This window comes from Phyllobates terribilis, unplaced genomic scaffold (assembly GCF_046119375.1).
Source record: "Phyllobates terribilis strain yellow unplaced genomic scaffold, ASM4611937v1 Scaffold_136__1_contigs__length_4911898, whole genome shotgun sequence".
Taxonomy (NCBI): domain Eukaryota; kingdom Metazoa; phylum Chordata; class Amphibia; order Anura; family Dendrobatidae; genus Phyllobates; species Phyllobates terribilis.
This window is the reverse complement of record NW_027362896.1, coordinates 2086206-2109113: the sequence shown is the minus strand read 5'-3', so window position 1 is coordinate 2109113 and position 22908 is coordinate 2086206. Positions and strand designations below refer to the sequence as shown.

The window sequence follows — 22908 nt, the reverse complement described above, 5'->3', positions numbered from 1 at the left end:
TTATTTTTAAAACAATTTTAAACATTTGTTTTAAGAGAAATTGGGCACAGAACATAGATGACACGGCAGGGATGGCACAGGTGCGGCTGCAACAAGAAAAACCCTGCCAGTTTAACCACTTGTTGCCGTCAAAAGCAAACATGGCATCTCAGAAGGTTTGATAGAGTTCGGCTGAATGCCCCATTTCCCCGAAATACTTGATATTATGGGGCTGCCTAGTTATTCTGATACTTAAATGCCTAATAATGGTGTCTGGGCCTGCAATGTACGAAAGTCTATTAGGCCAGGCCAGAGGAAACATCCAACAAATTACCTTTTAACATCCCCATACACATTATGGGGATGTTAAAAGACCATTACCTCTTACTATAGACTCTCTCTTCTCTTGGCATCACAGACTTGGCCCTATCCTGGATCTCTTCATACCTAACAGACAGGACATTCAACGTCTCCCACTCACACACCACCTCCTCATCTCACCCTCTATCTGTCGGTGTCCCCCAAGGTTCAGTTCTAGGACCCCTGCTCTTCTCCATCTACACCTTTGGCCTGGGACAGCTCATAGAGTCTCACAGCTTTCAGTATCACCTCTATGCTGATGACACACAGATCTACCTCTCTGGACCCGATACCTCCTCCTTACTAACCAGAATCCCACAATGTCTGTCCGCTATTTCATCCTTCTTCTCCGCCAGATTTCTAAAGCTTAACATGGAAAAACTGAATTCATCATCTTTCCCCCACCTCACTCAACGCCCCATCTGACCTATCCATCAAAGTTAATGACTGCCCATACATCTGTGACCTAGTCTCCCGGTACTTACCTGTGCGAAACCTCTGATCCTCACAAGATCTCCTTCTCTACTCCCCTCTTATCTCCTCCTCCCACAATCATATACATGATTTCTCCCGTGCATCCCACCTACTATGGAACTCTCTACCCCAACATATCAGACTCTCGCCTACCGTGGAAACCTTCAAAAGGAACCTGACGACCCACCTCTTCCGACAAGCATACAATCTGCAGTAACCAACGCTCCACCATACCGCTGCACGACCAGCTCTACCCCCACCCCTCCCTTGTAGATTGTGAGCCCTCGCAGGCAGGGTTCGCTCTCCTCCTGTACCAGTCGCTGATTCGCTTTGTTCAAGATTATTTTAAGTGTATTTGCTATGTATACCCCTTTTCACATGCAAAGCGCCATGGAATAAATGGTGCTATAATAATAGATAATAATTAGATTAAAGTTGCATGAAAGCACTGATTTCGGGGGTTTGGTCGACTTGATAATGTATTTGGGGGCCTCCCGACAGATGATGTCAGGGCAGAGAAGAATCTGGCATCCTGAATTTCAGAGGCTAATCTGTTTGTTATTCCTGTAGATAATCCTCTGCTAGAAGAGTCTGGAGGTGGCACTCTCATATAGACCGCAGGAAAGCTGGAATAATTGTGTGTATGGGGGAGTCGGAAGAGATAACCGTCTGCCAAATGACCGTTCAGCCAACACTTATCATGTGTATGGGGCTGTTAGTATTACACTGACAGGCAGTGATAATACACGGCACTACAGTAGTACAGTGCATCACCTGAACAATCAGAGGCTTGTATGTTGTATGATCGCACTAATAAAAATTGTTTCAAAAAGTTTAAAGAAAGGTTTAACATGAAAAATAATATCATTGTTTTTGCAACAAGAAATATCAGTCACTATGAGGAAAACAGACTCACTGCACAATGTCAGTTAAGTCACGTCCTTAACCACTTTATTACCCTATACACAGTGGCATAGGTAGAAATCACAGGTTCCACAGCAATAGCTGTAATTGGGCCCATCAATCTGAAAAGGAAAAAAAAAAGTATATATATATATATATATATATATATATATATATATATATATATATATATATATATATATATATATATATATATATATATATACACACACACACACACACATACACACAACCACACTCATTTAAAGATTTTTCTGTATTTTCATGACCATAAAAATTGGACATTCACACTGAAGGCATCAAAACTATGAATTAACACATGTGGAATTATATACTTAACAAAAAAGTGTGAAACAACTTAAAATATGTCTTATATTCTAGGTTCTTCAAAGTAGCCACCTTTTGCTTTGATGACTGCTTTGCACACTCTTGGCATTCTCTTGATGAGCTTCAAGAGGTAGTCACCGGAAATGGTTTTCACTTCACAGGTGAGCCCTGTCAGGTTTAATAAGTGGGATTTCTTGCCTTATAAATGAGGTTGGGACCATCAGTTGTGTTGTGCAGAAGTCTGGTGGATACACAGCTGATAGTCCTACTGAATAGACTGTTAGAATTTGTATTATAGCAAGAAAAAAGCAGCTAAGTAAAGAAAAACAAGTGGCCATCATTACTTTAAGAAATTAAGGTCAGTCAGTGCGAAAAATTGGGCAAACTTTGAAAGTGTCCCCAAATGCAGTTGCAAAAACCATCAAGCACTTCAAAGAAACTGGCTCACATGAGGACCGCCCCAGGAAAGGAAGACCAAGAGTCACCTCTGCTTCTGAGGATAAGTTTATCCGAGTCACCAGCCTCAGAAATCGCAGGTTAACAGCAGCTCAGATTAGAGACCAGGTCAATGCCACACAGAGTTCTAGCAGCAGACACATCTCTTCAACAACTGCTAAGAGGAGACTTTGTGCAGCAGGCCTTGATGGTAAAATAGCTGCTGGGAAACCACTGCTAAGGACAGGCAACAAGCAGAAGAGACTTGTTTGGGCTAAAGAACACAAGGAATGGACAGTAGACCAGTGGAAATCTGTGCTTTGGTCTGATGAGTCCAAATTTGAGATCTTTGGTTCCAACCACTGTGTCTTTGTGAGATGCAGAAAAGGTGAACGGATGGACTCTACATGCCTGGTTCCCACTGTGAAGCATGGAGGAGGTGTGATGGTGCTTTGCTGGTGACACTGTTGGGGATTTATTCAAAATTGAAGGCATACTGAACCAGCATGGCTACCACAGCATCTTGCAGCAGCATGCTATTCCATCCGGTTTGCGTTTAGTTGGACCATCATTTATTTTTCAACAGGACAATGACCCCAAACACACCTCCAGGCTGTGTAAGGGCTATTTGACCAAGAAGGAGAGTGATGGGGTGCTATGCCAGATGACCTGGCCTCCACAGTCACCAGACCTGAACCCAATCGAGATGGTTTGGGGTGAGATGGACCGCAGAGTGAAGGCAAAAGGGCGAACAAGTGCTAAGCATCTCTGGGAACTCCTTCAAGATTGTTGGAAGACCATTTCCGGTGACTACCTCTTGAAGCTCATCAAGAGAATGCCAAAAGCAGTCATCAAAGCAAAAGGGGCTACTTTGAAGAACATAGAATATAAGATATATTTTCAGTTGTTTCAGACTTTTTTGTTAAGTATATACTTCCACTTACTGGTGGCTGTCCCTCGAAAGCCCTAGTTAACCCTGATATATATGTATAAAAATACACGGATACATTAAATAGGACCAGATATGCCTCATGGTATATACACGTGCTTCTCACTAAATTAGAATATCATCAAAAAGTTAATTTAATTCAGTTTTTCAATACAAAAAGTGAAACTCATACAGTGGGTACGGAAAGTATTTAGACCCCTTTAAATTTTTCACTCTTCGTTTCATTGCAGCCATTTGGTAAATTCTAAAACTTCATTTTTTTTCTCATTAAAGTACACTCTGCACCCCATCTTGACTGAAAAAAAACAGAAATGTAGAAATTTTTACAAATTTATTAAAAAAGAAAAACTGAAATATTACATGGTCATAACTATTCAGACCCTTTGCTCAGACACTCATATTTAAGCCACATGCTGTCCATTTCCTTGTGATCCTCCTTCAGATGGTTCTACTCCTTCACTGGAGTCAAGCTGTGTTTAATTAAACTGATAGGACTTGATTTGGAAAGGCGCACACCTGTCTATATAAGACCCCACAGCTAACAGTGCATGTTAGACCAAATGAGAATCATGAGCTCAAAAGGAACTGTCCAAGGAGCTCAGAGACAGAATTGTGACAAGGCACAGATCTGGCCAAGGTTACAAAAGAATTTCTGCATTACTCAAGGTTCCTAAGAGCACAGTGGCCTCTGTAATCCTTAAATGGAAGAAGTTTGGGACCACCAGAAGTCTTCCTAGACCTGGCCGTCCAGCCAAACTGAGCAATCGTGGGAGAAGAGCCTTGGTGAGAGAGGTAAAGAAGAACCCCAAGATCACTGTGGCTGAGCTCCAGAGATGCAGTAGGGAGATGGGAGAAAGTTCCACAAAGTTAACTATCACTGCAGCCCTCCACCAGTAAGGGCTTTATGGCAGAGTGGCCCAATGGAAGCCTCTCCTCAGTGCAAGACACATGAAAGCCCTTATAGAGTTTGCTCAAAAACATATGAAGGACTCCCAGACTATGAGAAATAAGATTCTCTGGTCTGATAAGACAAAGATAGAACTTTTTGGTGATAATTCTAAGCGGTATGTGTGGAGAAAACCAGACACTGCTCATCACCTGCCCAATACAATCCCAACAATGAAACATGGTGGTGGCAGCATCATGCTATGGGGATATTTTTCAGCTGCAGGGACAGGACGACTGGTTGCAATTGAAGGAAACATGAATGCGGCCAAGTACAGAAATATCTTGGATGAAAACCTCTTCCAGAGTGCTCTGGACCTCAGACTTGGCCGAAGGTTCACCTTCCAACAAGACAATGACCCTAAGCACACAGCTAAAATAACAAAGGAGTGGCCTAAGAACATTTTGACTGGCCCAGCCAGAGCCCTGACCTAAACCCAATTGAGCATCTCTGGAGAGACCTGAAAATGGCTGTCCACCAATGTTCACCATCCAACCTGACGGAACTGGAGAGGATCTGCAAGGAAGAATGGCAGAGGATCCCCAAATCCAGGTGTGAAAAACTTGTTGCATCATTCCCAAGAAGACTCATGGCTGTACTAGCTTAAAAGAGTGCTTCTACTCAATACTGAGCAAAGGGTCTGAATACTTATGACCATGTGATATTTCAGTTTTTCTTTTTTAATAAATTTGCAAAAAATTCTACATTTGTTTTTTTTTTCAGTCAAGATGGGGTGCAGAGTGTACTTTAATGAGAAAAAAAATGAACTTTTTAGAATTTACCAAATAGCTGCAATGAAACAAAGAGTGAAAAATTTAAAGGGGTCTGAATACTTTCCGTACCCACTGTATATTATATAGAGTTATTACAAACGGAGTGATCTATTTCAAGTGTTTATTTCTGTTAATGTTGCTGATTATGGATTACAGCCAACGAAAACACAAAAGTCATTATCTCAGTAAATTAAAATAATTAACAAAAAACACCTGCAAAGGCTTCCTAAGTGTTTAAAAAGGTCCCTTAGTCTATTTCATTAGGCCCCACAATCATGGGCAAGACTGCTGACGTGACAGATGTCCAGAAGGCAGACATTGACACACTCCACAAGTAGGGTAAGCCACAAAAGAACAGGTCATTCCTAAAGAAGCTGGCTGTTCACAGAGTGCTGTATCCAAGCATATTAATGGAAAGTTGAGTTGAAGGAAAGAGTGTGGTCTAAAAAGGTGCACAAGCGACCGGGATAACCGCAGCCTTGAAAGGATTGTTGATAAAAGGCCATTCAAAAATTTGGGAGAGATTCACAAGGAGTGGACTGCTGCTGGAGTCTTTGCTTCAAGAGCCACCACATACAGATGTATCCAGGACATGGGCTACAAGTGTCGCATTCCTTGTGTCAAGACACTCATTTCCAATAGACAACGCCAGAAGCGTCTTACCTGGGCCAAGGAGAAAAAGACCTGGACTGTTACTCAGTGGTCCGAGGTGTTGTTTTCAGATGAAAGTAAATTTTGCATTTCATTTGGAAATCAAGGTCCCCGAGTCTGGAGGAAGAGTGGAGAGGCCACAATCCAAGCTGCTTGAGGACTAGTGTGAAGTTTCCACAATCAGTGATGGTTTGGGGAGCCATGTCATCTGCTGGTGGAGGTCCACTGTGTTTTATCAAGACCAAAGTCAGCGCAGCCGTCTACCAGGAAATTTTAGAGCACTTCACGCTTCCCTCTGCTGACAAGCTTTTTGGAGATGGAAATTTCACTCTCCAGCAGGACTTGGCCCCTGTCCACACGGCCAAAAGTACCAATACCTGGTTTACACACAACAGTATCACTGTGCTTGATTGGCCATCAAACTTGCCTGACCTTAACCCCATAGAGAATCTATGGAGTATTGTCAAGAGGAAGATGAGACACCAGACCCAACAATGCTGTCGAGCTGAAGGCTGCTATCAAAGCCACCTGGGCTTCCATAACACCTCAGCAGTGCCACAGGCTGATCGCCTCCATGCCACGCCGCATTGATGCAGTAATTGATGCAAAAGGAGCCCGACCAAGTATTGAGGGCATTTACTGAACATACATTTCAGGAGGCCAATATTTCGGATTTTAAAATCATTTTTCAAGCTGGTGTTATAAAGTATTCTAATTTACTGAGATAATGACTTTTTGATGGTATTTTAATTTAGTAAGAAGCACTTGTACCGTGGGGAAAATAAGTATTCGATACACTGCCGATTTTACAAGTTTTCCCACCTACAAAGAATGGAGAGGTCTGTAATTTTTATCATAGCTACACTTCAACTGTAAGAGACAGAATCTAAAAATAAAAACCAGAAAATCCCATTGTATAATTTTTAAATTGCATTTTATTGCATGAAATAAGTATCCGATCACCTACCAACCACCAAGAATTCGGACTCTCACAGACCTGTTAGTTTTTCTTTAACCCCTTAAGGACCCTGGGATTTTCCATTTTCGTTTTTTTGCTCTCCTTGTTCCCAGAGGTATAGCATTTTAATTGTTTGGTCAATATGGTCGTGTGAGAGCTTATTTTTTGTGGTATGAGTTGTACTTTTGAACGACATCACTGGTTTTACCATATCGTGTACGGGAAAACAGGAAAAAATTTCCAAGTGGGGTGACATTGCAAAAAAAGTGCAATACCACAGATGTTTGGTTTTTTTTTTTAATTTTTTTTACCACGTTCACTGAATGCAAAAACTGACCGGCCATTCTTATTCTTCAGGTCATTACAAGTTCGTAGACACCAAACATGTATAGGTTCTTTTTTATTTAAGTGGTGCAAAAAAATTCCAAAGTTTGCTAAAAAAATTTTTTCAAAAAATGGCGCCATATTCCAAGACGCCTCCATTTTTCGAGATCTGGGGCCGGGTCAGGGCTTACTTTTTGCGCGCTGAGCTGAAGCTTTTATTGATACCATTTTGGAGTAAATCTGATGTTTTGATCGCCCATTATTGCATTTTATTGCAATGTTGAGGAGACCAAAAAACATAATACTGGCGTTTAGATTTTTTTTTCTCGCTACGCCGTTTACCGTTCGGATTAATTCTTATTTTATATTGATAGATCGGGCGATTCTGAACGCGGAGATACCAAATATGTGTATGTGGGTTTTTTTTTAATTATTTTATTTTGAATGGGGCGAAAGGGGGGTGATTTAAACTTTTATATTTTTTTTAAAAACATTTTTTTTCACTTTTTGCTTGCGTCTATAGTCTCCATAGGAGACTAGAAGCAGCAACTGTCTGATCGCCTCTGCTACATAGAGGTGATGAACAGATCACCTCCATGTAGCAGAAATGGTCCTGTGCTATGAGCGCCGACCACTAGGTGGCGCTCATAGCGATCAGCACATGACAACCACTGTCTGCTGCAGACCCAGGGTTGTCATGCCCACGCATCGGTGACCCGCGATCACGTGATGGGGTCACCGATGGGCGGGGTAAGTGAAGCGCTTCCGGCGAGGCAATGTTAAATGCCGCTGTCAGAGATTGACAGCGGCATTTAACTAGTTAACAGCCACGGGTGTAAGAATCAGCTGACATGTGCCCAGTTCAGTGCGGGCTCAGCGCCGGAGCCCGCGCTGAACAGGGGGTGACAGCCTGGTGCATACTAATATGTCCCAGGCTGTAAAGTGGTTAAGAAGCCCTCCTGCTCTGCACTCATTACCTGTATTAATTGCACCTGTTTGAACTCGTTACCTGTATAAAAGACAAATGTCTACATAAGCAATCAATCACACTCCAACCTCTCCAACATGGTCAAGACCAAAGAGCTAAGGGACAAAATTGTAGACCTGCCCAAGGCTGGGATGGTCTACTGGACAATAGGCAAACAGCCTAGTGAGAAGGCAACAACTGTTGGCACAATTATTAGAAAATGGAATAAACACAAGATGGCTGTCAATCTTCCTCGGTCTGGGGCTCCATGCAAGATCTCGCCTCATGGGGTAAGGACGATTTTGAGAAAGGTCAGGAATCATCTCATAACTACATGGGAGGACCTGGTCATTGACCTGAATAGAGCTGGGACCACAAACATTACTGTTAGTAACACACTATGTCATCATAGATTAAAACCCTGCAGGGCACGCAAGGTCCTCCTGCTCACGCCAGCACATGTCCAGGCCAGTTTGAAGTTTGTCAATGACCATCTGCATGAATCAGAGGAGGCATGGGAGGTCAGGTGGTCAGATGAGACCAAAATAGAACTTTTTGGTATAAACTACACTCGCAGTGTTTGGAGGAAGTTGAAGGATGACTACAACTCCAAGAACACCAACCCAACTGTGAAGCAGGGTGAGAGAAACATCATACTTTTAGGGTGCTTTTTCTGCAAAGGGTACAGGACGACGGCACCATATAGAAGGGAGGGTGGACAGGATCATATATCGAGAGATTTTGGCCAACAACTTCCTTCCCTCAGTAAGAGAATTGATGACGGGTCGTGGCTGGGTCTTCCAGCATGACAATGAGTCGAAGCACACAGCTAAGGAAACTAAGAAGTGGCTCTGTACGCATTTCAAGGTCCTGGAGTGTTCTAGCCAGTCTCCAGACCTGAATCCAATAGAAAATCTTTGGAGGGAGCTGAAACTTCATGTTACCAAGCGACAGCCCCGAAACCTGAAAGATCTGGAGAAGATCTGTATGGAGGAGGGGGCCAAAATCCCTGCTGCAGTGTGTGCAAACTTGGTCAAGAACTACAGGAAACGTCTGACCTCTAATTGCAAACAAAGGTTTCTGTGCCAAATATTAAGTTCTGTTTTTCTATTGTATTAAATCCGTATTGCATGCAATAAAATGCAAATTAACTATGTAAAAATCATAATGTGATTTTCTGGATTTTTTTTTTTTAGATTCTGTCTCACAGTTGAAGTGTACCTACGCTAAAAATTGCAGACCTCTCAATTCTTTGTAGGTGGGAAAACTTGCAAAATCGGCAGTGTATAAAATATTTATTTAGACAGAAGACCCAGGTGCCTTCTGTCACCACTGCCATTTGGGGACACCGCATGGTTTCACATCTTGCTGGGAACCCCGCAGGCAGCCTCCTGTGGTCATTTCACCTTTTCAGATTGGGGGGATATCTCTCCCTTCAGGGAGATCTGGATGGCTCATGTGGACATCGACTCTCTGACCCAGTGTAACGGGTCCGGGAGGCGGAACCTCTGAGCTACTATACAAGGGGGCGGCCCTTGTAAGGGAGCGGGTGGCAGTCTCTGGGTGAACGGACAGGGAGTTACGGCAAGTGATCAGGGCAGTCTCTGGGTAAGGGGTAGGTACGACCTGTGATGGCAGAGCCTCCGGGTAGGCTAGCAGGCAGATGGTAGATGTGTGCTCCCAGGTGAGCGGGCAAGAGTCTCTGAGATAGCTGGTGGTCACAGCACGTGACAACGGAGCCTCCGGACTGGCAAGCAGGCAGGTAGCGGAGAAGCGCTCCCAGGTGAGCGGGCAAGCTGGTCCATAGACAGACTGACCGGAGTTGTAAGGCAGACCGTCGGACCTCAGGCAAGCAGGCAGGTAGCTGATGTGCGCTCCCAGGTGAGCGGACAAGTTGGTCCTTAGACAGACTGACCGGAGTTGTAAGGCAGACCGTCGGACCTCAGGCAGGCAGGCAGGTAACAAGTATTCAGGCAGGAATCAGGCAGGTAACTAGCAGGAAACTGGCAGGAAACTGGCAGGTAACTGGCAGGTAACTGGCAACGGGACCTGAGGGCTGAAGCACAGGTGAGACACAGGTGCAAACAACATTGCTCGGGCACCTCCATTTTGGAGGAGGTGCCTATATATGATGAAGTCCTCCGGCCATTGGCCGGGGACTCTTTAGGGCGGCGCGCGCGGCCCCTTTAAGAGGAGGGGAGCGCGCGCGCGCGCGCCCTAAGCACAGGGGCCGGGAAGGAGCGCGCGCTGAGAGCAGAGCAGGAGGAGGACGCCGGGACGGAGCGCGCGCTGACAGCAGAGCGGGGGGAGGATGCCGGGCACGGAGCAGAGCGGTGAGAGGAGCAGCGTCCCTGCCTAGCAGAGGGCAGGGACGCCGGCACTACAGTACCCCCCCCTTTAGGCCCCCCCTTTTTTAGGCCAGACAGAAATTTAGCTAGGATGAGAGGGGCATGGATGTTCTCCCGGGGCTCCCACGTTCTCTCCTCAGGACCAAACCCCTTCCAATCTACCAGAAAAAAGGTCTTTCCTCTTACCCTTTTGGTGGCAAGAATGTTCTCTACCTCAAACTCGTCCTCAGCAGAAACCGGAGCAGGAGGCGTACCTGTAGACTTGGAAAAAGAGTTAAGCACCACAGGTTTGAGGAGAGACACATGGAAGGAGTTAGGGATCCGTAAGTTGGCCGGGAGTTTCAATTTATAGGCCACCGGGTTGATCTGACTGATGACCTCCAGTGGGCCGATGAACCGAGGCCCTAACTTATAGGAAGGGATCTTGAGCCGGACATATTTGGACGAGAGCCAGACTTTATCCCCAGGGCGGAATTGAGGAGGGTCCAGACGTTTTTTGTCAGCGTGTCTTTTCATACGCTCGGATGACAGAAGGAGTGCGGACCGGGTACTCTCCCATATGGAGGAAAATTTGTTAACAAGAGATTCCGCAGCCGGATTGTCCACCGAGGTGGAGACGGGAAACGGGATCCGAGGATGCTGACCGTAGACTACAAAAAACGGGGATTTGGAGGAAGACTCGCTCTCGTGATTGTTGTACGAGAATTCGGCCCATGGCAGGAGATCCACCCAGTCAGAATGGTGGGCATTAACGAAGTGCCGAAGGTAACTGGTCAGGTTCTGATTGATCCGCTCCACTTGACCATTAGACTGTGGGTGGTAAGCGGAGGAGAAGTCCAGGGTGACGTCCAGCAATTTACAAGTGGCTCTCCAGAAACGGGAAGTGAACTGTACTCCTCGATCCGACACGATGTGACGGGGCAGGCCATGAAGACGGAAGATGTGGCGGATAAAGTCTTTAGCCAGCTCGGGTGCAGACGGAAGACCTGGCAGTGGAATGAAGTGAGCCATCTTGGAAAAGCGGTCAGCGACCACCCAAATGACCGTACAACCGGCAGAGACGGGCAGATCAGTTATGAAGTCCATCGCTATATGCTGCCAGGGGGCAGCAGGTACTGGCAGAGGTAGGAGGCGGCCGGCCGGCAGGTGTCTCGGAACTTTGTTGCGGGCGCAGGACACACAGGCAGAAACAAAGTCAATTACATCCTTGTGCAGGTTAGGCCACCAGTAGTGCCGGGTAATAAGCTGGAGGGTCTTTTTCTGACCGGCGTGGCCAGCTAGTTTAGACGAATGACCCCAGTGTAGGATCTTCTCCCGATCAGGTACTGGTACGAACGTCTTACCAGGAGGAAGACGATTTAGACTCACGGGAGCCACCTGCATTACTCTGGCGGGATCGATGATGTGTTTCGGATCCTCCTCGAGATCAGACACCAGAAAGGATCGAGACAAGGCGTCCGCCTTGACGTTTTTGTCAGCCGGGCGAAAATGAAGGACAAAATCAAAACGAGCAAAAAACAAGGACCACCGGGCTTGGCGCGGGTTAAGTCTCTGGGCATGCTGGAGGTAAGCCAAGTTCTTGTGGTCAGTGTAAATTATTACCGGGTGAAGAGCCCCCTCGAGCAGGTAACGCCACTCCTCCAATGCCAGTTTGATGGCCAATAACTCTCGGTCTCCTATGGAATAATTGCGCTCTGAGGAGGAGAAGAGTTTTGAGAAGAAGCCACAAGTTACCATCCTCCCGGAAGATGATTTTTGAGTAAGTACTGCTCCGGCTCCAGAGGAGGAGGCGTCAACTTCCAGGAAGAACTGCTTGTTGCCATCTGGGCGATGCAGCACCGGGGCGGAAGAGAAGGCCTGTTTAAGGGAAAGAAAGGCCTCCTCTGCTTCGGGTGGCCACTCTTTGGGATTAGTACCTTTACGGGTGAGCGCAGAAATTGGGGCCGTCCGGGAAGAGAAGTGTGGTATGAAGAGGCGGTAGTAGTTGGCGAAGCCCAGGAATCGCTGAATGGCCTTCAACCCCTCCGGTCGGGGCCATTTCTCGATGGCAGACAGTTTCTCAGGATCCATTTGTAGGCCGGTCTGAGAGATAATGTAGCCCAGAAACGGAAGCGAGGTCTGCTCAAAGAGGCACTTCTCAAATTTAGCGTAGAGATGGTTCTGCCTTAGCCTGAGCAGGACCTGACGAACGTCCCTCCGGTGAGTCTGGAGATCCGGAGAGAAGACCAAGATGTCGTCCAGGTACACCACTACGCAGGAGTAGAGAAGGTCCCGGAAGATGTCATTGACCAACTCTTGAAAGACGGCAGGAGCGTTACAGAGACCAAAGGGCATTACCAGGTATTCATAGTGGCCGTCCCGGGTGTTGAATGCCGTCTTCCATTCATCCCCCTGACGAATACGAACCAGGTTGTACGCCCCACGAAGGTCCAGTTTGGTGAAGATCCTAGCCCCCCTCAGACGATCAAATAATTCTGGAATGAGCGGAAGGGGGTACTTATTCTTCACCGTGATCAGGTTTAGGCCTCTATAGTCTATACAGGGACGGAGAGAGCCGTCCTTCTTTTTGACGAAAAAGAAGCCTGCTCCCGCCGGGGAGGTAGATTTCCGGATGAATCCTCTGGCCAGATTCTCCTCAATATATTCGGACATTGACCGGGTCTCAGCAGCGGATAAAGGATAGATACGCCCACGGGGAGGAGAAGTACCGGGTAGCAGATCGATGGGACAGTCGTATGGTCTATGTGGTGGTAATGTCTCTGCCTCCTTTTTATTAAAGACATCTGCATAAGACCAATAAGGAATCGGAAGTCCAGGTAGATTAGCTGGGGTAGGAGAAGGACGGACGGGATGGACGGGAACCAGGCAGGTTTTATGACAGTCTTGTCCCCAGCGAAGGACCTCTCCGGTTTGCCAGTCTAGCACGGGTGCATGTCTCTGGAGCCAGGGCAGACCTAGCAAGAGGGCGTGAGAGAGTCCCGGCAGAACATGAAAGGAGATACTTTCAGAATGCAGCATTCCCACCTGCAGGGTAATGGATTCGGTGATGAGTTGAATGGGGCGAGGTAAGAGGCCCCCATCCACGGCAGCGACAGACAAGGGTACAGCCAGAGGTTTGGTGGGGATGCGGTATTTCTCAACCAGGGACTGTGAAATAAGGTTCCCGGCTGCTCCAGAGTCAAGTTGGGCTAGTTCGAAATAACGGTTCTCCCCGTAGATGATCGAAACAGACAACAGCAGGGATGGAGAGGATTTATTCTTGTCTAGGTGGACCTCTCTGAGCGAACCTAGACACAGGCGTTTCCCGACCTCTCCGGGCAGGCACGGATCCGGTGCTCCTTACTGCCACAGTAGAAGCAGCTCCCCTCGGCACGGCGTGAGTCCTGACGGGTTTTGACCATCTTGGTCTGGTCGACCTGCATAGGCTCAGGAGAGTGTACCTGGGGAGAGACGGAGGGAATGACGGGTTTCTGGAAAGTAGGAGCTAAACGTGGAATCCTTCTCTCACGGGTGACCTCTTTGGCACGCTCTTGGAACCGTAGGTCAATCCGGGTGGCAAGGGTTATTAGATCATCGAGAGAGGTAGGAATGTCCCGACCAGCAAGTTCATCTTTAATACGACCGGACAGACCCTCCCAGAAGACGGATACCAGAGCGTCGTTATCCCAGGCCAGCTCCGAGGCAAGGGTGCGGAACCGTATGGCATATTGGCCCACGGTGAGACCCTCCTGACGGAGGCGTAGCAGAGAGGATGCGGATGAGGTCTTCCGTCCGGGTTCGTCGAAGACTTTCCGGAAAGCCGAGAGAAAAGCAGGCAAGTTGGACACCAGGGGGTCTCCTCTCTCCCATAGAGGATTTAGCCAGGCCAGGGCCTCCCCGGTGAGATGGGACATGATAAAGGCAATTTTGGCCCGGTCGGAATTAAACTGATGGGACAAAAGTTCAAAGTGCAGGGTGCACTGATTTATGAAGCCCCGAGCCTGGACGGGGTCGCCTCCGAAGCGAGGAGGTGCAGAGAGCCGGGGTCCGGGGTAGGATACCATAGTATTAGTGGGCAGCGGAGCTGCCGGATTGCAAGATATGGCACTGGCGGAGGTTGTTGGTGGATCAGACAGAGTGTTCAGGCGAGTATTAACATTCCGCAGGTGACCCAGGATGGCCTCCTGTTGGGACCTCTGACGGGACAGTTCAAGACAGAGGTCCGAGAGCGAGGGAGCTTGGGTGCCACCGGGTTCCATGGCCCGAGCAAACTGTAACGGGTCCGGGAGGCGGAACCTCTGAGCTACTATACAAGGGGGCGGCCCTTGTAAGGGAGCGGGTGGCAGTCTCTGGGTGAACGGACAGGGAGTTACGGCAAGTGATCAGGGCAGTCTCTGGGTAAGGGGTAGGTACGACCTGTGATGGCAGAGCCTCCGGGTAGGCTAGCAGGCAGATGGTAGATGTGTGCTCCCAGGTGAGCGGGCAAGAGTCTCTGAGATAGCTGGTGGTCACAGCACGTGACAACGGAGCCTCCGGACTGGCAAGCAGGCAGGTAGCGGAGAAGCGCTCCCAGGTGAGCGGGCAAGCTGGTCCATAGACAGACTGACCGGAGTTGTAAGGCAGACCGTCGGACCTCAGGCAAGCAGGCAGGTAGCTGATGTGCGCTCCCAGGTGAGCGGACAAGTTGGTCCTTAGACAGACTGACCGGAGTTGTAAGGCAGACCGTCGGACCTCAGGCAGGCAGGCAGGTAACAAGTATTCAGGCAGGAATCAGGCAGGTAACTAGCAGGAAACTGGCAGGAAACTGGCAGGTAACTGGCAGGTAACTGGCAACGGGACCTGAGGGCTGAAGCACAGGTGAGACACAGGTGCAAACAACATTGCTCGGGCACCTCCATTTTGGAGGAGGTGCCTATATATGATGAAGTCCTCCGGCCATTGGCCGGGGACTCTTTAGGGCGGCGCGCGCGGCCCCTTTAAGAGGAGGGGAGCGCGCGCGCGCGCGCCCTAAGCACAGGGGCCGGGAAGGAGCGCGCGCTGAGAGCAGAGCAGGAGGAGGACGCCGGGACGGAGCGCGCGCTGACAGCAGAGCGGGGGGAGGATGCCGGGCACGGAGCAGAGCGGTGAGAGGAGCAGCGTCCCTGCCTAGCAGAGGGCAGGGACGCCGGCACTACACCCAGGTATATCTCTGGGTCATAATATGGAATGCCCTCTAGTGGCCGGGCATATACTTGCGCTCTTTTGTCGACAATTTATTTCAGGTCTTCAGAGCAACCTTTAAAAAACAACATGATACTCGCTTACCATGTTGCCCATACAGCCTGATTAGTCGTCCAGGTCATAGTTGGCGCAAAAACTTTTTTTTGACAGATTTTCTTTTTGTAAAGAGGCATAATTTGCTTTTCGCTGAGGGTCTAACTGCTGGTGTCGCTGTTCCATTGGACAGAACCTGGCAGAGGTCATATTACATATTATACAGAGCAGTAAAAATGCTCCTCTTACAAATTTTGAGGATTATTTTTAGCCAAGGAAAAGGACATAATTTGCAGTAACTCAAATCTAGAGTACATGGATATAAGTTGTGGTAAGACGATTCACTCGGCCACTTTCGGAAGTAGACTGGGGAACAGATTTTTCTCTGCAGGCTTTATTGTATGGCATAAAGCCCTACAGCTCCAGCAAAAGAAACACAGCCTTACTGGCAAAGCTACAAAACAAAAGATAAATGATAGGACAGGTTCGCCCACACAGGTTGTAGCCCAGCCTTTAGCTCCTTCCTGAGCTATGGCATTTCAGTCTGGAGACCTTGCCTCTCCAAACTCAACAACAGAAAAAAAAATAGTGACTGAGCATTTAAGCTTGATCAGCAACACCCTGAGGGGAGGTAGGGTGAATGACTTCTCACCCTCTTTGCCATTCACATAAAACCACACCCTTTAGGGGAGTTAACCCCCAACATATAACATGCTGGAGGAAAGTTTGCAGGTTTCAGTTCACACAGGTTAGCAGCCGAAGTGACAACCTCCCCTCGCATATAACACCAGTGACTGTGTCACATGTTCGCCCCCTCTGCCCAAAGCTGGGGGTTTGGGCACCTTCAGACACCAGACAGGGAATTCTAGACAGGGCATCATCGTTCCCATGCAACTTACCAGGCCTATGCTCCACATGAAAATTAAAGTCTGGAAGACCTAAGAACCATCTAGTTACCCTAGCATTTTTACCCCTCTTTTCCCTCAACCATCTCAAAGGGGCATGGTCTGACACTAATTTAAACTTCTGGCCTAGTAGGTAATATCACAGTGTATCTAAGGCCAATTTTATGGCTAAACACTCTTTTTCTACTATTGCGTAGTTGTTCTCGCAGGACAAGAGCTTCTGGCTCAGATAGAGAATGGGATGTTCTTCTCCATTTATCTCTTGAGAGAGTACGGCTCCTAGACCAACCTCTGAAGCGTCTGTCTGGGCCACAAATTCTTTCTTAAAGTCTGGTGCGACCAGGACCGGCTGCTTACACAGTGCTAGCTTCAACTGTTGAAACGCGATCTCTGTTTCCTCCGTCCACTTCACCATGGTTGATTTGGTGCCTTTTAAGAGGTATGTAAGTGGCGCGGCCATCATGGCAAAGCTTGGGATAAACCGCCGGTAATATCCCACCATTCCCAGGAACAATCTCACTTGATTCTTGGAGAGCGGTTGCTGACAGGTCTGGATTGCCTCCACTTTATTGACTTGTGGGTTTATTTCGCCTCTCTAGATGACATAGCTCAAGTACTTGGCTTCCTCTTTTCCAATGGCACATTTGCTCGGATTTTAGTAAATCCCGCCTTCCTCAGAGCATCCAGAATGGCCTGTAGTTTAGGTAAATGACTAGCCCAGTCTGGGCTAAAGACTACAGTGTCATCAAGGTAGACTGCGGCATACTCCTTATGTGGGGCTATGATCTGATCCATAGCCCTCTGGAAGGTGTCTGGGGCCCCCTGTAGTCCAAACGGCATACGAGTGTATTGAAAGCACCCATGAGGTGTCGAGAAAGCTGTCCTCTCCTTGGCCGTCTGGGACATAAGGATCTTCCAATAGCACTTTGTTTGGTTGAGGGTGGTAATATACCTCGCTGGTCCCAGCCTCTCGATGAGCTCGTCGACGTGGGGCATCACACTTGGACACCTCATTCAGCCGGTGGTAGTCGTCACAAAACCTCCACTCTCCGTTGGGTTTTGGCACAAGGACGATGGGGCTCAACCATCCACTTTGACTCCTCTATCACTCCGAGGTCTAACATCCTCTTCACCTTGGCCGAAATCACCTCCTGGCGTGCTTCAGGAATCCTTTACGGCTTCAGGTTCACCATTACATGCGGCTCATTTAACACATTATGTTCTACCACCTGGGTATACCCCAGCAAGTCAGAGAACAGGTCCCGATTCTGCTGGAGAAGTTCTCGACACTTTGCTTCTGGGCTGGCAAAAGGGTCTTCGCTATCGTGACATCTTCGACCGGACCTTCGGGAGTGGTCCCAGGCAAGGAGTTCTAACGGATTCCCAATGCCGCCACGACTTGAGCAGGTTTACATGGTACACCTGGTGTGGTTTTCTTCAGCCAGGCTGATGGACTCTGTAGTTCACTTCACTGAGTTTCTCCACCACCTCATAAGGTCCTTGCCACTTGGCCAGGAGCTTACTTTCAACGGTGGGAATGAGAACCAAAACGCGATCCAGAGACTGGAACTGTCTCAGTCTTGCCGACCAGTTAAAGACCCTCGCGTGGGCTTCCTGCTCCTGAAGGAGATGTTCCTTCCCGATGGGCATCATCTTCGCCATTCTCCCCTGTAACTGGACTACATGTTCAATGATTCTCCGGTGGGGTGTGACCTCGGCCTCCCAGGTTTCCTTGGCAATGTCAAGGAGACCTCCTGGATGCCGTCCATACAGGAGCTCAACTGGAGAGAAGCCAGTGGAGGCTTGAGGAACTTATATGATGGAGAAAAGTAGAAATCGGAGCAGGTCTGTCAAAATCTCTTTTGGCAGACCTGTCCGAGCAAAAATATGGACCAGCTCTTGGTCTATACTTTTACTGGATGAGTTCCTTAGGGGTACCGGGTCGCATAGTCCATGACCACCAGGATATATTGGTGGCCCTAGGCCAATTTAACTAAGGGACCCACGAGGTCCATGGCAATCCTCTCAAATGGGACCTCTATCATAGGTAGTAGAACTAAGGGACTGCGGAAGAGGGAGGTTGGCACGGTTATCTGGCAGGTGGGGCAGGACCTACAAATAGTTTAAGATTTCCCAGTAACATTCTGGCCAATAGAACCTCCTCATTATTCTCTCCTGGGTTTTCTCAACTGTTGCTGTCCCGCCAGGATATGTGAGTTGGCCATGTCTAATACCCTCCGACGGTATGACCCTGGAACTAACAGCTGTTCCACTACCTCTTCACCATTTAGTTAGTCACCCAGTATAAAAGCTCCCCCTGAACTGGAAAGTGTGGGTACCTGGTGTCCGCCCCCGGCACTTGAGCAACACCATTACAAACAGTAAAATTGTTTCACGCCCCTTTCAAGGTCACTTCCCGAACTTGAGCTGACCCAAAGTTCTCTCCGGGCACCTCCAATTCAGAGAGGTCGGCCACCTTGGTCACAGTCTGGTCCTCGTCGCCGGCAAGGAGACACAGTGGGAACTCATCCACTTCCGATGTCGACCGGGGTATTTCTCTCGGGTCCTGGCTTTTGTCCACGTAACTCAGTCTCGATCCCTTCCCCCACAAGTCCCAGAACAAGAGAAAATCACGCTCCAATATGACGGGATGTATCAGGTCCTTGACCACCCCGACCTCGTGGGATTGGGCGCCACAGTCTGTTCCAACTGTCACTCTGGCCACCGGGTAGTTCTTGGCGTCCCCATGTATGCAGCAGACGCCCACAGATTTGGTAGGGATCCAGACTCCCATAGTCCAACAACCCCAGGACCATCACCCCATTAACAGAAATGGCACACGCCTGCAGCCCCTCGCTGGGTTGACAGTCCACACTGCAGGCTGGGTAAGCATAATATGAACCTTGTCTGCCTAGGCTGCAGTCCATTGACTCAACAGATGTATGACACTGGGCGGCTACGTGTCCTGGATTGTGACACGGCCAACAGATTACATCCTTAACAGTCCTTGCGGCACCTTCAGTGGAAGTGGGGCGCCCCCCAGTTGTGGCTCTGAACCCCTTCCGTAGTAAACCCACCCCCTTTTGGGCACTCCAGAACAGGGAGGGATTTTTCGACCATTTGGTACCTCTCTACCAGACCCACAAGGTCGTCGGTGTTCCGAGGGTTGCCCTGGGCAACCCAGGTCTGCACCGGCCTGGGTAGGGAATGGATGAACCTGTTCATCACCACACGCTCAACCATCTGGGCAGGAGAGGAAGACTGTGGCTGCAACCACATCTGGACTAGATGTAGCAAGTCAAACATCTGTGAGCGTGGAGGTTTGTCGCCAGCATACGCCCAGTGGTGGACCCTTTGCGCTTTGACAGACAGTCACTCCTGAGCGCACCAATATCTCGGTTTTCAATTTGGCGTATTCCTTTGCGTCTTGTAAAGTCAGATCATAATAAGCCTTCTGCGGCTCCTCGGTCAAATATGGCGCCAAAACCTCCGCCCACTGCTCCAGTGGCAATCTCTCCCATTCCGCCACCCTCTCAAAAACAGTCAGGAACGCCTCAACATCATCCCCCGGGGTCATCTTCTATAATGCTCTCCTTACTCTCTCCAGTAGGTAACTAATTAAAAATGGTTACCTACAGGCCAGCTATTTAAAACTGTGGTTTTCCGTCACACGTATCACATATCACTGCGGTTCAAATCCAGCCATTTGTACTGAACGTGGAAAATATTGTCCTCCATTTAAAATGGGCAAGGCGCGTGGCAAGGGACGGGAAAGTGGACGTGATGGTGACGATGGTGCATGCAGAGGACGAGGACAAAGACGAGGACAAGGCCGAGGCCGTGGGCTAGCTGAAATTGTGCCACAACACCCACATCTTCTCGCTCGACCTTCCTGTCCAAATTAATAGAGGACCGCAGAACAGCACTATCGAACAAAGAACAGTGTGAAAAGGTTATTGGTTGGATAGCAGATTCCATGCTTCCAGTCACTTAGCCACCACCACCCTGTCTTCCACACGGTCAAGTCTCAGTGACCGTGAGTCTGGACCGTATATTCCTCACCCTGATCCTCCTTCCTCCCACCATTCCGAGTGCCTGGAGACAACTGATCCCACACTTGGACAGTCTGAAGAGATGTTCACTATTCCATTTATAGATTCGGGCCTCTCGCCCGGTCCACTTGAAACGGGGCAAGAGGAGATCGCATGTAACAATGCCCAAATATTTGAGCAGCCATGGTCACAAGAAGGCGACGGTGGGAAACTGTCACAAGAGGTGGACGATGATGAGACACAATTGTCAGAAAGTCAGCAGGAGGACCAGGGTGCGGAATTGGAAGACGAGGTGGTGGATGATATAGTAACTGACCCAACCTGGCAAGGGAACATACAGAGAGAGGACAGCAGCACACGGGGGAGGGAGGCGTAGCACCACAACAGGCAGGAAGAAACAGTGTGGTGGCCGCAGACAGAAGGCGGGCAACCGTTCCCCGTAACATCAACAAGACGGATGTTGCCAGTATAACTGTTGGGTCTTCCCGAGTCTGGTTGTTTTTTAAAGACTCGGCCGATAACCCCAAAAAGGCCATTTGCACCACCTGCCAGGCCAGCATCAGCAGGGGTAGCAAAACTAGCAGCCTGACCACCACCAGCATGATCAGGCAGATGGCAGCAAAGCACCTGACTAAGTGGCCCGAACCCAAGGGTCCAGGAACAGTGTCTGCGGGTGGCATCACTGCTTCTTCCGCTGTTGTGCGTGCAAGCCAATCCCCTGTCCATGGCGCATGCGAAGATGCCTCCTGCCTTACACCGGTCGTTGCACACTCTCAACTAGCACCATCAGCAAGCATGTCCACGTCCTTGTCCCAGCGTAGTGTTCAGTTGTCCCTACCCCAGTCCTTGGAAAGCAAGCGCAAATACGCAGCCAACGTCTCACAGGCCACACTACTAAATTCACACATTTTGCGACGGCTTGCGCTCGAAATGTTGCCCTTTAGGCTCGTGGAGACGGAAGCTTTCTGCAACCTGATGAAGGCAGCCGTTCCTCGGTACTCGGTCCCCAGCAGCCACTATTTCTCCCCATGTGCCGTCCAAGCATTACGCAAGCATGTGTCCCACAACAATGTAGTTACTGGGAAAGTCCACCTAACCACGGACACGTGGACAAGTGCTTCTGGGCAGGGACGGTACATCTCGCTGATGGCACACTGGGTTAATATAGTGGAATCTTGGACACAGTCGGACCTTGGGATGGAACACGTCCAAACAATTTTTTTGCTTTAGGAGCAGTTCGTTTTTTAATGCTTATTTTGGGACTTTGATTTTCCTTATTAGTCAGTAATGAATGAAAAGACAGGACCTGTTTCAAAGGATCTTTGCTGTGAAGGATTGATGGTATATCTGGAGTAATGGCATTCACTTCAGTTGTATCCTGTGGGATCTCAAGATCATCTGATTTAAAAATTGCAGATGTCAGCTGTCCCTCTGATCTCCTGGTACAGTCATCTGCCAAGAAGAAAATATTATATTTTGAATAAAATATCCTTGAATTTTATATTTTTGAACATTTCAACTTAACGTGATTGTAGAAATGGCAAGTTATGTAAAAACATTAAATTATTCTCCAAGACAATGACAGTTCACAGCCTAATAGAAAATCTCCTACCATGAGCCAACTGTTGGGCAATAAAATGGTCTATTTGCAATTTTCACTCTCCAACATCCCCCTTTCGCCCCATTCAAACTAAATCAATAATAAAAAAAATTCATTCTTTACATACAGATAATTATAGGCCGTGTGTATTTAGTCCTGTCCATTACCTGGTGATGTGAGGGGCTGGGGAACCTCCATCATGACGTCCTTGTACAGATCTTTCTGTCCTTTTAAATACTCCCACTCCTCCATGGAGAAATAGACGGCGATATCCCGACACCTTATAGGAACCTGACACATACAATGATACCGTCATCCCCCGATCCCTCCATAGCGTTACTGTATAATGTCCCAGCATTCCCAGCAGTGTCACCTCTCCAGTCAGCAGCTCAATCATCTTGTAGGTGAGTTCTAGGATCTTCTGGTCATTGATGTCCTCATGTATCAGGGGATGAGGTGGAGGCCCCGTGATTGGGCTCAGGGGTCTTCCCCATCCCTCAGACACAGGGTCCTGACAGCGCTCACTAGAGGTCTTCTTCACTACTGTGTAATCCTGGTTATGGAGAGACACATTAATAAATCTCCCTCCAGACATTTCCAGAGTCCTCACCTCTCCAGTTCTGTCCATCTGTTATTCCCATAGATAAGAATGATGTAATGTGACGTCATCAGAATCTCTCACCTCTCCAGTAAGCCGGAAGAGG

The 22908-nt window shown here is 48.3% G+C and overlaps 1 protein-coding gene across 1 annotated transcript in view; it reads right to left on the bottom strand.

Moving 5' to 3' along the window:
* The window catches only part of LOC141204961 (uncharacterized), a 33275-nt gene extending 10756 nt beyond the window's left edge, over nt 1-22519 (bottom strand). Inside the window, exons 1-2 of the mRNA XM_073663997.1 lie at nt 22372-22519; nt 21911-22056 (exon numbers count right to left, since the gene is read on the bottom strand). Of these exons, the coding sequence (XP_073520098.1) occupies nt 21911-22056; nt 22372-22504 (279 nt within the window). The 5' untranslated portion in view covers nt 22505-22519. The remainder of the gene's footprint in view (nt 1-21910; nt 22057-22371) is intronic.
* Nucleotides 22520-22908: the final 389 nt, after the last annotated feature.